At 45.3% G+C, this 10,917-nt stretch overlaps 1 protein-coding gene across 1 annotated transcript; it reads left to right on the plus strand.

The window, feature by feature from the left end:
- The first annotated feature begins 8,816 nt into the window (after positions 1 to 8,816).
- LOC142457217 (heterogeneous nuclear ribonucleoprotein F-like) lies at positions 8,817 to 10,368 on the plus strand. Its single transcript, XM_075558564.1, is given in 2 exon segments — positions 8,817 to 9,135; positions 9,137 to 10,368. Coding segments are annotated over 2 exon segments (1,245 nt in total). The 5' UTR covers positions 8,817 to 8,977; the 3' UTR covers positions 10,224 to 10,368.
- Positions 10,369 to 10,917: the final 549 nt, after the last annotated feature.

Consider the following 10,917-nt stretch of genomic DNA (forward strand, 5'->3'; position numbering starts at 1 on the left):
TTTTCTGTGTGTGTGTGTGTGTGTGTGTGTGTGTGTGTGTGTGTGTGTGTGTGATAGTATGTGCTTTAGAGAAGGCTTTCTCTCTCTGTCTGTGGGCTCTAGAGAAGGCTTCCTCTCTGGGTGTGCGCTCTAGTGAAGACTTTATCTCTCTGTCAGTTCTAGAGAAGGCTTTTTCTCTGTGTGTGTGGGCTCTTGTAAAGTCTTTCTCTCTCTGTGGGTTCTAAAGAAGGCTTTCTCTCTTTTTCTGTGAGCTCTAGAGAAGGTTTTCTCTCTCTTCGGGCTCCAGAGAAGGAGTTCTCTCTCTCTGTTGGCTCTAGAGAAGGTTGTCTCTTTCTCTCTCAGTTTCCTAGAGAAGGCTTTCTCTCTCTGTGGGCTCTAGAGAGGGCTTTGTCTCTGTGTGTGTGTGTGTGTGTGTGTGTGTGTGTGTGTGTGTGTGTGTGTACTCTAGAATAGGCTTTCTCTATATCTGTCTCTGTGGTCTCTAGAGAAGGCCTTCTCTCTCTCTTCTCTCTCTCTCTATGTGGGCTCTAGAGAAGGCTGTCTCTCTGTGGATTATAGAGAAAGCTGTCTGTTTCTCTCTGTGTGTTCTCTAGAGAACGCCTTCTCTCTCTCTCTCTCTCTCTCTCTCTCTCTCTCTCTCTCTCTCTCTCTCTCTCTCTCTCTCTCTCTCTCTCTCTCTCTCTCTCCAGGCTCAAGCGAACGCCTTCTCTCACTCTCTGTTTCTTTCTCTCTCTCTCTCTTTTTCTTTTCTCTCTCTCTCTCTGCTCTTGAGAAGGCTTTCTCTCTCTTTGTGTGTGGACACCAGAGAAGTCTATTTCCCCCTGTGTGTTGGTTCTAGAGAGAAGGCTGTCTCTCTCTCTCTCTTTCTCCCTGTCTCTGGGCTCTAGAGAAGGCTGTCTCTTTTTGTCCCTTTGGGCTCTAGAGAGACTTTTCTGTGTGTGTGTGTGTGCGTCTGTGTGTGATAGTGTGTGCTTTAGAGAAGGCTTTCTCTCTCCATCTGTGGGCTCTAGAGAAGGCTTTCTGTGTGTGCGCTCTAGTGAAGAGTTTCTCTCTGTGTCTGTGGGTTATAGAGAAGGCTTTGTGTGTGTGTGTGTGTGTGTGTGTGTGTGTGTGTGTGTGTGCGTGGGGGCCCTTTGGAAAAGGCTTTTTCTCTCTCAGTGTGTGGGCTCTAGAGAAGGTTTTCCCTCTCTGTGTTTGTGCTCTAGAGAAGGCTGTCTCTCTATATGTGGCCTGTAAAGAAGTCTTTCTCTCTCTCAGGACTCTATAGAAGACTTCCTCTCTTTGGTGTTGTCTGTTGAGTAGGCTTTCTCTCTCTGTGGGCTCTAAAAAAGGCTATCTCTCTCTCACTCTCTTTCTCTCTCTCTCTGGTGGCTCTAGAGAAGGCTGACTCTCTCAGTGTGTGTGTGTGTGTGTGTGTGTGTGTACTCTAGAATAGGCTTTCTCTATATATCTGTCTCTGTGATCTCTAGAGAAGGCCTTCTCACTGTCTCTTTGGACTCTAGAAAAGGCCTTTTCTCTCTCTCTCTTTCTCTCTCTCTCTCTATGTGGGCTCTAGAGAAGGCTGTCTCTCTGTGGAATATAGAGAACACTGTCTGTTTCTCTCTGTGTGTGCTCTAGAGAAGGCCTGCTCTCTCTCTCTCTCTCTCTCTCTCTCTCTCTCTCTCTCTCTCTCTCTCTCTCTCTCTCGGCTCTTGAGAAGGCTTTCTCTCTCTTTCTCTGTGAGCTCCAAAGAAGCCTTTCTCTCTCTTTGTGTGCTGGCACCAGAGAAGGCTTTCTCCCCTGTGTGTTGGTTCTAGAGAGATGGCTCTCTCTCTGTCTCTCTCTCTCTCTCTTTCTATGTCTCTGGGCTCCAGAGAAGGCTGTCTCTTGTTGTCCTTTTGGGCTCTAGAGAGGGCTTTCTCTGTGTGTGTGTGTGTGTGTGTGTGTGTGTGTGTGTGTGCTTTAGAGAGGGCTTTCTCTCTCTGTCTGTGGGCTCTAGAGAAGGCATTCTCTCTGTGTGTGGGGGGTCTAGAGAAGGCTTTTCTCTGTGTGTGTGGCCTTTAGATTAGGTTTTATCTCTCATTCTCTGTGGTCTCCAAAAAAGGCTTTCTCTGTGTGTGTGGGGGGGTGGGGGGGCTATAGAGAAGGCTTTCTCTCTCTGTGTGCTCCAGAGAAGGCTTTCTCTTTCTCTGTTGACTCTAGAGAAAGTTGTCTCTCCCTCTCTGTTTTCTAGAGAAGGCTTTCTCTCTTGTGGGTTCTGGAGAAGGCTTTGTCTCTGTGTGTGTGTGTGTGTGTGTGTGTACTCTAGATTAGGCTTTCTCTATATCTCTGTCTCTGTGGTCTCTAGAGAAGGCCTTCTCACTGTCTCTATGGGCTCTAGAGAAGGCCTTCTCTATTCTCCTCTCTCTCTCTCTGTGGGCTCTAGAGAAGGCTGTCTCTCTGTGGGTTATAGGGAACGCTGTCTGTTTCTCTCTGTGTGTGCTCTAGAGAAGGCCTTCTCTCTCTCTCTCTCTTTCTCTCTGACTGTAGACAAGCCTTTCTCTCTGTGTGTGGATTTTAGAGAAGGTTTTCTCTCTCTCTCTCTGTGGGTCATAGAGAAGCCTTTCGCTCTCAGTGTGTGGGCTCTAGAGAAGGATATATATATGTGTGTGCATATATATGTGTGTGTATATATATATATACATATGCTCTAGGAAGGCTGTCTCTCTCTGTGGGCTGTAGAGAAGGCTTTCTCTCTCTGGTGGCTCTAGTGAAGGCTGTCTCTCTCTGGTGGCTCTAGAGAATGCTGTCTCTATCTGCCTGTGGGCTTTAGAGAACGCTTTTTCTCTCTCTGTGGGCTCTAGAGACGTCTTTCTCTCTCTGAGGGCTCTTTAGAAGACTTTCTCTCTTTACGTGTGGGCTCTAGAGAAGGCAGTCTCTCTGTCTGTGGACTCTTGAGAAGGATTTCTCTCTATATATGTCGGATGTAGAGAAGGCTTTCTCTCTCTGTGGGTACTAGAAAAGTCTTTATGTCTCTGTGGGTTATAGAGAAGTCTTTCTCTCTGTGTGGGCTCTAAAGAAGGATTTCTCTCTGTGTATCGGGGGCAGTGGTGGGGTCTAGAGAAGGCTTTCTCACTTTCTCTTTGAGGGCTCTAGTGAAGGATTGCTCTCTCTCTCTCTCTCTCTGGCTCTAGAGAAGGCTTTCTCTCTGTCTGGGGTCTAGATAAGACTTCCCTTTCTCTTCCGTGCTCTGGAGAATGTTTTCTGCCTCTCTCTCTCTCTCTCTCTCTCTCTCTCTCTCTCTCTCTCTCTCTCTTTCAGCTCAAGAGAAGGGTATCTCTTTCTGTCTTTTTGTGCTCTAGAGAGGGCTTTCTCTCTGTGTCTGTGGGCTCTAGAGAAGGCTTTCTGTCTGCTTGTGTGGCCTTTAGAGAAGTGTTTCTCTCTCTCTGTGGTCCCAGAGAAGGCTTTCTCTTTTTGTGGGGTGTGGGGGTCTAGCAAAGGCTTTCTCTCTGTGGGTGCTACAATAGGCTATCTCTCTCTCTTTCTGTGGGCTCAAGAGAATGCTTTCTCTCTTTCGGTGTTTGGGGTCTAGAGAAGGCTTTCTGTGTGTGTGTGAGGGGGGCCTTTAGAAAAGGCTTTTTCTCTCTCAGTGTGTGGGCTCTAGAGGTTTTTCCTCTCTGTGTTTGTGCTCTAGAGAAGGCTGTCTCTCTATATGTGGGCTGTAGAGAAGTCTTTCTCTCTCTGAGGGCTCTATAGAAGACTTTCTCTCTTTGTGTGTTGGCTGTAGAGAAGACTTTCTCTCTCTGTGGGCTCTAGAAAAGGCTTTCTCTCCCTCACTCTCTTTCTCTCTCTCTCTCTGGTGGCTCTAGAGAAGGCTGTCTCTCTCAGTGTGTGGGTTCTAGATAAGGCTTTCCCTCTCTGTATGAGCTCTAGAGAAGTCTCTCTCTCTCTCTCTCTCTCTCTCTCTCTCTCTCTCTCTCTCTCTCTCTCTCTCTCTCTTTCTCGGCTCTTCAGAAGGCTCTCTCTCTCTCTCTCTCTCTCTCTCTCTCTCTCTCTCTCTCTCTCTCTCTCTCAGCTCTTCAGAAGGCTTCCTCTCTCTTTCTCTCTTGGCTCCAAAGAAGGCTTTCTCTCTCTTTGTGTGTGGGCACCAGAGAAGGCTTTCTCCCCCTGTGTGTTGGTTCTAGAGAGAAGGCTCTCTCTCTGTCTCTCTCTCTCTCTTTCTCTCTGGCTCTGGCTCTAGAGAAGGCTGTCTCTTTTTGTCCCTTTGGGCTCTAGAGAGGGCTTTCTCTCTCTCTCTCTCTCTCTCTCTCTCTCTCTCTCTCTCTCTCTCTCTGTGTGTGTGCTTTAGAGAAGGCTTTCTCTCTGTTGGGGGGGATCTAGAGAAGTCTTTTTCTCTCTGTGTGTGGCCTTTAGATTAGGCTTTATATCTCACTCTCTGTGGTCTCCAAAGAAGGCTTTCTCTCTGTGTGTGTGTGTGGGCTCTAGAGAAGGCTTTCTCTCTGTGTGTGGGCTCTAGTGAAAGCTTTTTCTCTGTGTTTCTGTGGATTCTAGAGAAGGTTTTCTCTCTCTGTGGGCTCCAGAGAAGGCTGTCTCTCTCTCTGGTTTCTAGAGAAGGCTTTCTCACTCTGTGGTCTCTATAGAAGGCTCTGTGTGTGTGTGTGTGTGTGTGTGTGTGTATACTCTAGAATAGGCTTTCTTTCTATCTCTGTCTCTATGGCCTCTAGAGAAGGCCTTCTCTCTGTCTCTTTGGGCTCTAGAGAAGGCTCTCTCTCTCTCTCTCTCTCTCTTTCTCTCTCTCCTTCTCTTTTTCTCTCTATGTGGGCTCTAGAGAAGGCAGTCTCTCTGTGTGTTATAGAGAAGGCTGTCTGTTTCTCTCTCTGTGTGCTCTAGAAAAGGCCGTCTCTCTCTCTCCCCCGGGCTCAAGAGAAGGCCTTCTCTCTCTCTCTCTCTGGGCTCTAGACAAGGCTTTCTCTCTGTGTATGGATTTTAGAGAATGCTTTCTCTCTGTGTCTGTGGGTTATAGAGAAGCCTTTCTCTCTCACTGTGTGGGCTCTAGAGAAAGAGATTATATATATATATATATATATTTTATATATATATATATATATATATATATATATATATATATATATATATATATATATATATGCTCTAGAGAAAGCTGTCTCTTTCACTGTGGGCTGTAGAGAAGGCTTTCTCTCTGTCTCTCTCTGGTGGCCTTATAGAAGGCTGTCTCTGTGTGTGTGCTTTAAAGAAGTCTTATTCTCTCTCTGTGGGCTCTAGAGATGTCTTTCTCTCTCTGAGAGCTCTATAGAAGACTTTCTCTCTTTGTGTGTGGGCTCTAGAGAAGGTTGTCTCTCTGTCTGTGGCCTCTTGAGAAGGATTTCTCTCTCTCTATGTGGGCTATAGAGAAGGCTTTCCCTCTCTGTGGGCTCTAGAGAAGGCTTTATGTCTCTGTGGGTCATAGAGAAGTCTTTCTCTCTGTGTGGGCTCTAAAGAAGCATTTCTCTCTGTGTGGCGGGGGTTGGGGGCTCTAGAGAAGGCTTTCTCTCTCTGAGGGCTCTAGTGAAAGCTTTCTCTCTCTCTGTCTATGGGCTCTAGAGAAGAGAAGGCTTTCACTCTGTCTATGGTTAGATAAGGCTTCCCTCTCTCTTCTGGGCTCAAGAGAAGGCGTTCTCTCTCTCTCTGTGGGCTCTAGAGAAGGCTTTCTCACTCTCTGTGGGCTCTATAGCAGGCGGTCTCTCTCTTTGTGTGGGCTCTAGAGAAGGCTTTCTCTCTGTGTGTTTGGATTTAGGGAAGACTTTTGCTGTCTGTGAGGTTTTTTTATTTTTTTAAATATTTTTATGTGGGCTCATACAATTTTTATCACAATCCATACACTCATCCATTGTGTCAAGAACATATTCACATTTGTTGCCATCATCATTCTCAAAGCACTTGCCTTCCACCTAAACACTTAATATCCACTGCTAATTTTCCCCCTACCTCCCTACTCCCTTCTACTTCATGAACACTTCATCATTCATATATCATTATTATTTTGTTATATATTACACTGTCTGGTGTCTTACCCTGCCCACTTCTCTGCTGTCCCTCCCCCAGGGAGGAGGCTATATGTAGATTCTTGTAATCCGTTCCCCCTTTCTACCTCACATTGTCTCCACCCTCCAGGCATCACCACTCTCATCACTGGTTCTGGTGAGTCATCTGTCCTGGATTCCCTGTGTTTCCCGTTGTCAGCTGTACCAATGTACCTCCTCTGGTCTAGCCAGGTTTGCAAGGTAGAATTGTCATCATGATAGTGCGGGGGAGGAAGTATTTAAGAACTAGAGGAAAGTTTTATGTTTCATCGTTGCTACCCTGAACCCTGACTGGCTCATCTCCTCCCCAGAACCCCTCAGCATGGGGTGTCCGTTTGACTACCACTGGGCTTTGAGCCTCCACTCTACACTCACCCGCATTTTCAATGATATGATTTTTTGTTCCTTGATGCTAGATACCTGATCCCTTTGACAGCTCGTGGTCACTCAGGCTCGTGTGATTCTTCCATGTGGACTTTGATGCTTCTCAGCTAGATGGCCACTTGTTTATCTTCAAGCTTTTAAGACCCCAGGGGATATATCTTTTGGTAGCCGGGCACTGTCAGCTTTCTTCACTACATTTGCTTATGCACATATATTTCTTCAGCAATCGTGTCAGGAAGGTGTGCATCATGGAATGCCAATTTATTAGAACAAAATATCCTTTCATTGAGTAAGCGCTTGAGTGGAGGTCCAATGTCCATCTGCTACATTAATACTAACCCCCTAAATATATGCACATAGATTTATTTCTCCACACTCATATAAATATATTTACATATGTACATTCCAGTCTTTGGACCTCTATAAATACCCTTTGTCACCTAATTCTTTCTCTATTTCCTTTTACTTTCCTCTTGTCCCACTAGCATGCTCAGCCTTCATTTGGGTTTCAGTAATTTCTCTCGGTTACCTTGCCCTTGCTGATTCCCTACCGGGCCACTCACACCCTCCTTACTACTGATTTAGGATCACTTATTGCTCCCCTGTCATTTGGTTGGTCAGCACCATCTCCCTGCCCCTTCTCCCATGTCTCCCCAGAACCATTGGTCCCATTGTTTTCTCCTCCAGACTATTCATCCAGTTCATCTTATCTAGATAGATCTGTAGAGATAATAATATGCACCAAAAATCAAGTCATTGTAAGATTGGCAATGAGTGAGCTATGGCAATAAAGGGGGAAACCAAATACCCAATAGAAGAATAAATTAATTAAAAGAAAAAAAATTTTAAAAAGAAAGAAAAACCTGTAAATAGATAAAGGTCTGATTTTTTATCTCTAGGCATGTCCTTCAGTCAGGTCTAATGGGGTACCATGCTCTGGTATTAGAGTCTGTCCTTTGTACTCCCATTGGGGGCTTCCTGCTCTGCTCCCACAGGTGCTGTGTTGCACGCTTTTAGTGCATTGCCTCAGTGTCACAGGGTTAGTTTGGGCCAGTCCCGGCCCTGAGTCTCCAGTGTTGTCCCCCTTAGGGTCCTGGGCCATCAAGGGACGATGAATCTCCTAGTGGGATCAGCCATATTGTTCACTCTGTTCATTAGCTGTTCAGAGCGGGGATATCATCCTCCAGGCTTACTGGGCCAGGATGTGCTCCACTCTCTCTTCCTCGCCCCCCCCACACTTTTTTTTCAGTATATGTGCTGCCGAGGAGAGCACCCTCTCCCTTTCTTTGCTCCCATTTGTGCTGATCTCGCATGCCGTCCTCTCAAGTAAATTCTTCTGGGGTGAGGGGCAGTTGTCCATGTAACTTTTTTGGGGGCCGAGCCCTCAGGCCCCTCCACAGGCTCCCCACTCCTTCCCGGCACACTGCAGTCGTAAGGCACTGGCTTTATATCTGGTCCCTCATTCCCTGTGGAGACACAAACAATACCCTCCCTTGTTGGGTCAGTGCCCTATTCCCCCATCACACATTTTTCCCTTACCCCTTTGCTCCCTCCACTCCCATTTTAGTTGGCTACCGTATGTACCCCTGGGTTTGGGCTGGCCCCTCTCATAATATAGGAGTGTTTGTATATAGGAGTGTTTGTATATAGGAGCTTTTTCCCTGTGCCCCTTTTGCACTTACCTTTCTGTTCTCTCTTTTTAATACATAAATAAATAAACTTACCTCAGCTGACTCATGTTATACTTGTCCTTTTGTGCTTGGCTCACTTCATTTAACATTATTTCCCCCACTTCTTCCCATGCATTGATATGCTTCATGCGTTCATCACTGCTTTTTAGTGATGCATAGTACTCCATTGTATGTATGTACCACAGTTTTTTAATCCATTCGTCTGTTGATGGAAATTTGTGTTGTTCCCAACTTCTTGCAATTGTGAACTGCGCTGCAATGAACATTGGAACACAGATTTCTGGCCGTGGTTTGTTTCTTGCCTCTTCTGAGTATATGGCCAGTAGAGGGATTGCTGGGTCGAATGGTAACTCAATTTCCATCTGTTTGAGAAATCGCCAAATCGATTTCCACAGTGACTGTACATATCTACAAGTCCACCAGCAGTGGATGAGAGTTCCTATCTCACCATAGCCCCTCCAACATTTGTTGCTTTCTGGTATTTTTATTGGTCTATCTTTGAGGGTGGTAGGTGGTACCTCATTGTTGCTTTGATTTTCATTTCTCTTATGGCCAATGAATGGGAACCTTTTCTCATATGTTTATTGGTCATTCAGATTTCAGACTCTGTGAAACTTCTTTTCAGGTTCTTTGCTCACCTCCTCAGTGAGCAATTAGTTTTTCTCTTATTGAAAGCTTGCAAAGAATTGTAGATTTGAGTGTGCGGAAACTCGCTGGGGCTGGCGGCTGGCGGCGGGGCGCGCTGTGGAAGGGCTAATTCATAACTTCCAGAACATCTTGCTTGAGGCTGAGCATCTACCATTATCTTTAAAAGCTACGAAAAGCCACACTAAGCTGGTTTGACACCTGACCTGTTGAATCTCCATGATGCTGGGTCCTGAGGGAGGTGAAGGTTTTGTGGTCAAGCTCCGAGGCTTGCCGTGGTCTTGGTCGATTGAGGATGTGCAGAATTTCCTCTCTGAATGCAAAATTCATGATGGCGCATCAGGTGTTCATTTCATCTACACCAGAGAAGGGAGACAGTGGTGAGGCTTTTGTTGAACTTGAATCAGAAGATGATGTAAAAATGGCCTTGAAGAAAGACAGAGAAAGCATGGGGCACCGCTATATTGAGGTATTCAAGTCCCACCGAACCGAAATGGACTGGGTGTTGAAGCACAGTGGTCCAAACAGTGCCGATACTGCCAACGATGGCTTCGTGCGCCTCCGAGGACTTCCATTTGGATGCACAAAGGAAGAAATTGTTCAGTTCTTCTCAGGGTTGGAAATTATGCCCAATGGTATCACTTTGCCAGTAGACCCCGAGGGCAAGATTACAGGAGAAGCCTTTGTGCAGTTTGCTTCACAGGAATTAGCGGAGAAGGCGCTAGGGAAGCATAAGGAAAGAATTGGGCACAGGTATATTGAAGTGTTTAAGAGCAGTCAGGAAGAAGTGAGAACATATTCTGATCCCCCTCTAAAGTTCATCTCTGTGCAGCGGCCAGGGCCCTATGACCGGCCTGGCACCGCTCGGAGATACATTGGCATTGTGAAACAAGCAGGCTTTGACAGGATGAGGTCTGGAGCCTATAGTACAGGCTATGGAGGTTATGAGGAGTATAGTGGCCTCAGCGATAGCTATGGTTTCACCACAGATCTATTTGGAAGAGATCTCAGTTATTGTCTGTCAGGAATGTATGACCACAGATACGGAGACAGTGAATTTGCTGTCCAGAGCACAACCGGACACTGTGTCCATATGAGGGGGCTACCATACAAAGCAACAGAGAATGACATTTATAATTTCTTCTCTCCACTTAATCCTGTGAGAGTACATATTGAGATTGGCCCTGATGGAAGAGTGACCGGTGAAGCAGATGTCGAGTTTGGCACTCATGAAGAAGCCGTGGCTGCAATGTCGAAAGACAGAGCCAATATGCAGCATAGATACATAGAGCTGTTCTTGAATTCAACCACAGGGGCCAGCAACGGGGCATATAATAGCCAAATGATACAGGGCATGGGGGTATCAACCCAGTCTACTTACACTGGCCTTGAGAGTCAGTCTGTGAGTGGCTGTTACGGGGCTGGCTATAGTGGTCAGCTAAACAGCATGGGTGGATATGACTAGTTTTATAGAAATATTTTGAGTTATTTCAATCAAATTATCACAGGTAGCCAACAAGCAGTGGAGAGCAGTTATTACATAGAAGCTGTGGGACCCATTTTGCACCATGAGTTTTGTGAAATCTGGATTAAAAAAAATTACCTCTTCAGTGTTTTCTCATGCAAACTTTCTTCTAGAAGCATGTGATAAAGATAATGAGTAAATGATAAACATTTTGGCTTTTCTCAACATTTTTGTAGTATACTAAAGAGTGATGCCAGAGTTAAAAGTAGTTAAAAATGTGGATCTTTTACACCACATCGCAGTAAACACACTGGGGAGACATGCTTTTTTTGGAAACTCAAAAGGTGCTAGATCCCTAATCCAAAGAGAAACATTTCTCACGTTTGTTCATTCTAGTTTGTTCTCATTTAAAATCTTATAGGTTAAGTTTTAAGCTTTTAAAAAGTTAATTTTGAAAATTGAGACACAATACTAATACTGTAGGCATTGGTGAGGCCTTGACTTAAACCTTGCTTTGTACTGTGATTTCCTTTTGGGTGTATTTTGCTAAGTGAAACTTGTTAACCAAATTTTTTTCTTAAAATAAAGACTTTTTCACAAAAAAAAAAAAGAATTGTAGATTTTAGTAATAAGGCCTTTCTCTGATGTGTCATTGCTAAAAATGTTTTCCCAGTTGGTGGACTCTCTTAGTACT

Source organism: Tenrec ecaudatus, chromosome 9 (assembly GCF_050624435.1).
Source record: "Tenrec ecaudatus isolate mTenEca1 chromosome 9, mTenEca1.hap1, whole genome shotgun sequence".
Lineage (NCBI taxonomy): Eukaryota > Metazoa > Chordata > Mammalia > Afrosoricida > Tenrecidae > Tenrec > Tenrec ecaudatus.